Source organism: Triticum aestivum, chromosome 5D (genome assembly GCF_018294505.1).
Source record: "Triticum aestivum cultivar Chinese Spring chromosome 5D, IWGSC CS RefSeq v2.1, whole genome shotgun sequence".
NCBI classification, from domain to species: domain Eukaryota; kingdom Viridiplantae; phylum Streptophyta; class Magnoliopsida; order Poales; family Poaceae; genus Triticum; species Triticum aestivum.
In genome coordinates, this window is record NC_057808.1 from 507,761,521 (window position 1) to 507,763,419 (window position 1,899).

The 1,899-nt window shown below is 47.6% G+C and overlaps 1 protein-coding gene across 1 annotated transcript; it reads left to right on the forward strand.

The window, feature by feature from the left end:
* The first annotated feature begins 829 nt into the window (after positions 1-829).
* Positions 830-1,270, forward strand: LOC123121046 (putative ripening-related protein 7). The gene has a single exon (XM_044540984.1). It carries the CDS (start codon positions 830-832, stop codon positions 1,268-1,270), a length of 441 nt encoding a protein of 146 aa, XP_044396919.1.
* The last annotated feature ends 629 nt before the right edge of the window (positions 1,271-1,899 follow it).

Consider the following 1,899-nt stretch of genomic DNA (forward strand, 5'->3'; position numbering starts at 1 on the left):
TGCAGAATTTTTTTCAATAAAAAAGATCAATTTATATACGCGCTCGCTACGTGTTGTGGGTTTGTATGTTTGCAATATGGCCTGTATTACAAACTTCTGTTACCAACATGACCAATGTTGCAAACTTGTTGATCCGTCTCGTGTAGCGCTATGCGCCATAAGATTAAAATCAAATCGGATGGCCACGAAGGTGGCGGATACACGCATAGTCATCAGCCCGTTTTCCCGCTTATATATAGTTTTCTTTGTTGCTTTCCTAAATTCCTCGTGGTTTAGAACTCACAACTACCCTTGCTTACAAGTGGACTCACAACCCAACTTGAGACCTCCGATTAGTACGTGAAGGACTAGCTAGGATACTGAACGCTTCTACGGAGACTACTAGGATACGGTTTAGTAATCATGGTACGCAAGCTGACTCAATGCTAAACTTTCATATCTACTAACACGTCTGGATTACTCTCACAAAAACATGCGCTGCTTTAACGCTTTGCATTTCGGATCCATGAGTAGAATCCTACTAGCTCTCTAACTCCACCCAAAATAATACATCTCCATCTTCCAACGCCATGAGATCCAAAAACATGCGTGGTTTCAACGATGGAGGAGAACCATTTTGGTCGGGCACATGGGGAAGAGAGGCGTTACTTTCTGTGAGCTTAGACGAGTAGCACGAGGACGACCGAGGGCGGCATGGACATGTGTAACTACGTCCCTCGACTTTGTCTGCACGCTGTAACACGAGCCTATATAAACTCCTTCACCCAACAGCATTGAGAAGCACAAATAAGTACTCATAAGCGCCGCAAGCAGGAAGTCAATATCTACGATGGCAAACACTACCAAGCTCGCAGTGATTTTCGGCATCGTTCTGGTTTTCCTGCAGGTGACGTGCGCCGTCTCCGCGCGCCACGCCGCAGGGACGACCAAGTTCGAGCTTCGACAGAACGTCCCGGCCGTGATGACCGTGAACGGCTTCCAGCAAGGAGAGGGGGGTGGCGGGCCGGCATCGTGCGACGGCCAGTACCACAGCGACGAGGAGTACGTGGTGTCGCTGTCTTCGGAGTGGTACGCCGGCGGGGCTCGGTGCGGCAAGACCATCCGCATCGCCAACTCTGGCAATCTTAACATAAACGCCATGGTCGTCGACGAGTGCGCCGGCTGCGATAACGAGGTGGGCGCGTCCATCCATATCTGGCGTAACTTCCGTCTTGACCCCAGTCTTGGCCAGGCGGACATCAAGTGGTCCGACCTTGACACGTCCCCCTGAAGCATGCGTGCATGCATAGTGGTTCCGCTACGTACGGCTGGTGATGGATCGTTAATTACGCATGGTGAATCGAGTTATTACTTTGCGTTCAACTTTCAGCTTTGAAGTCGATCCCTTGCTGTGTCAACGTCGTTACTATGCCCGGCCGTCTCCGAGGCAGAGGTAGCTGAATAATAATGTGATAAACGTACATGCGTGCTGTATAGGGGTAATCTGCTTATTTTTGTAAGCGTTAATTTTATAAGTGTGTTGGTCAGTTTATCATGATCTCAGCTCGCTGTTCCTTATGAGCCGTGCATACCTAGTAGTAACATAGTTCAACATCCTTGTGTAACAAGCGTGTTATATTGTTGCCTCACAAAAAAAGTGTATTTTGGGGTCAGTTTATGAGTGTATTCGGGGTCAGTTTTATTACGATCTCAGCTCGCTGTCCCCTATGATCAGTGCATACCTTGTACTGTGTTGGTTGATTCTTCAACTCAAGTTTGACTTCAGTTCACTTCCTTAGAGTACCATTTTGAACTTTACGCACCGACCAACTTAACCAAAAGCGAGAGAGAATGAAAGAAGAATCCTCGTATTATATTATTATAAACAAGAGCCAAACGAGTCATCACGTGCTTTCACGT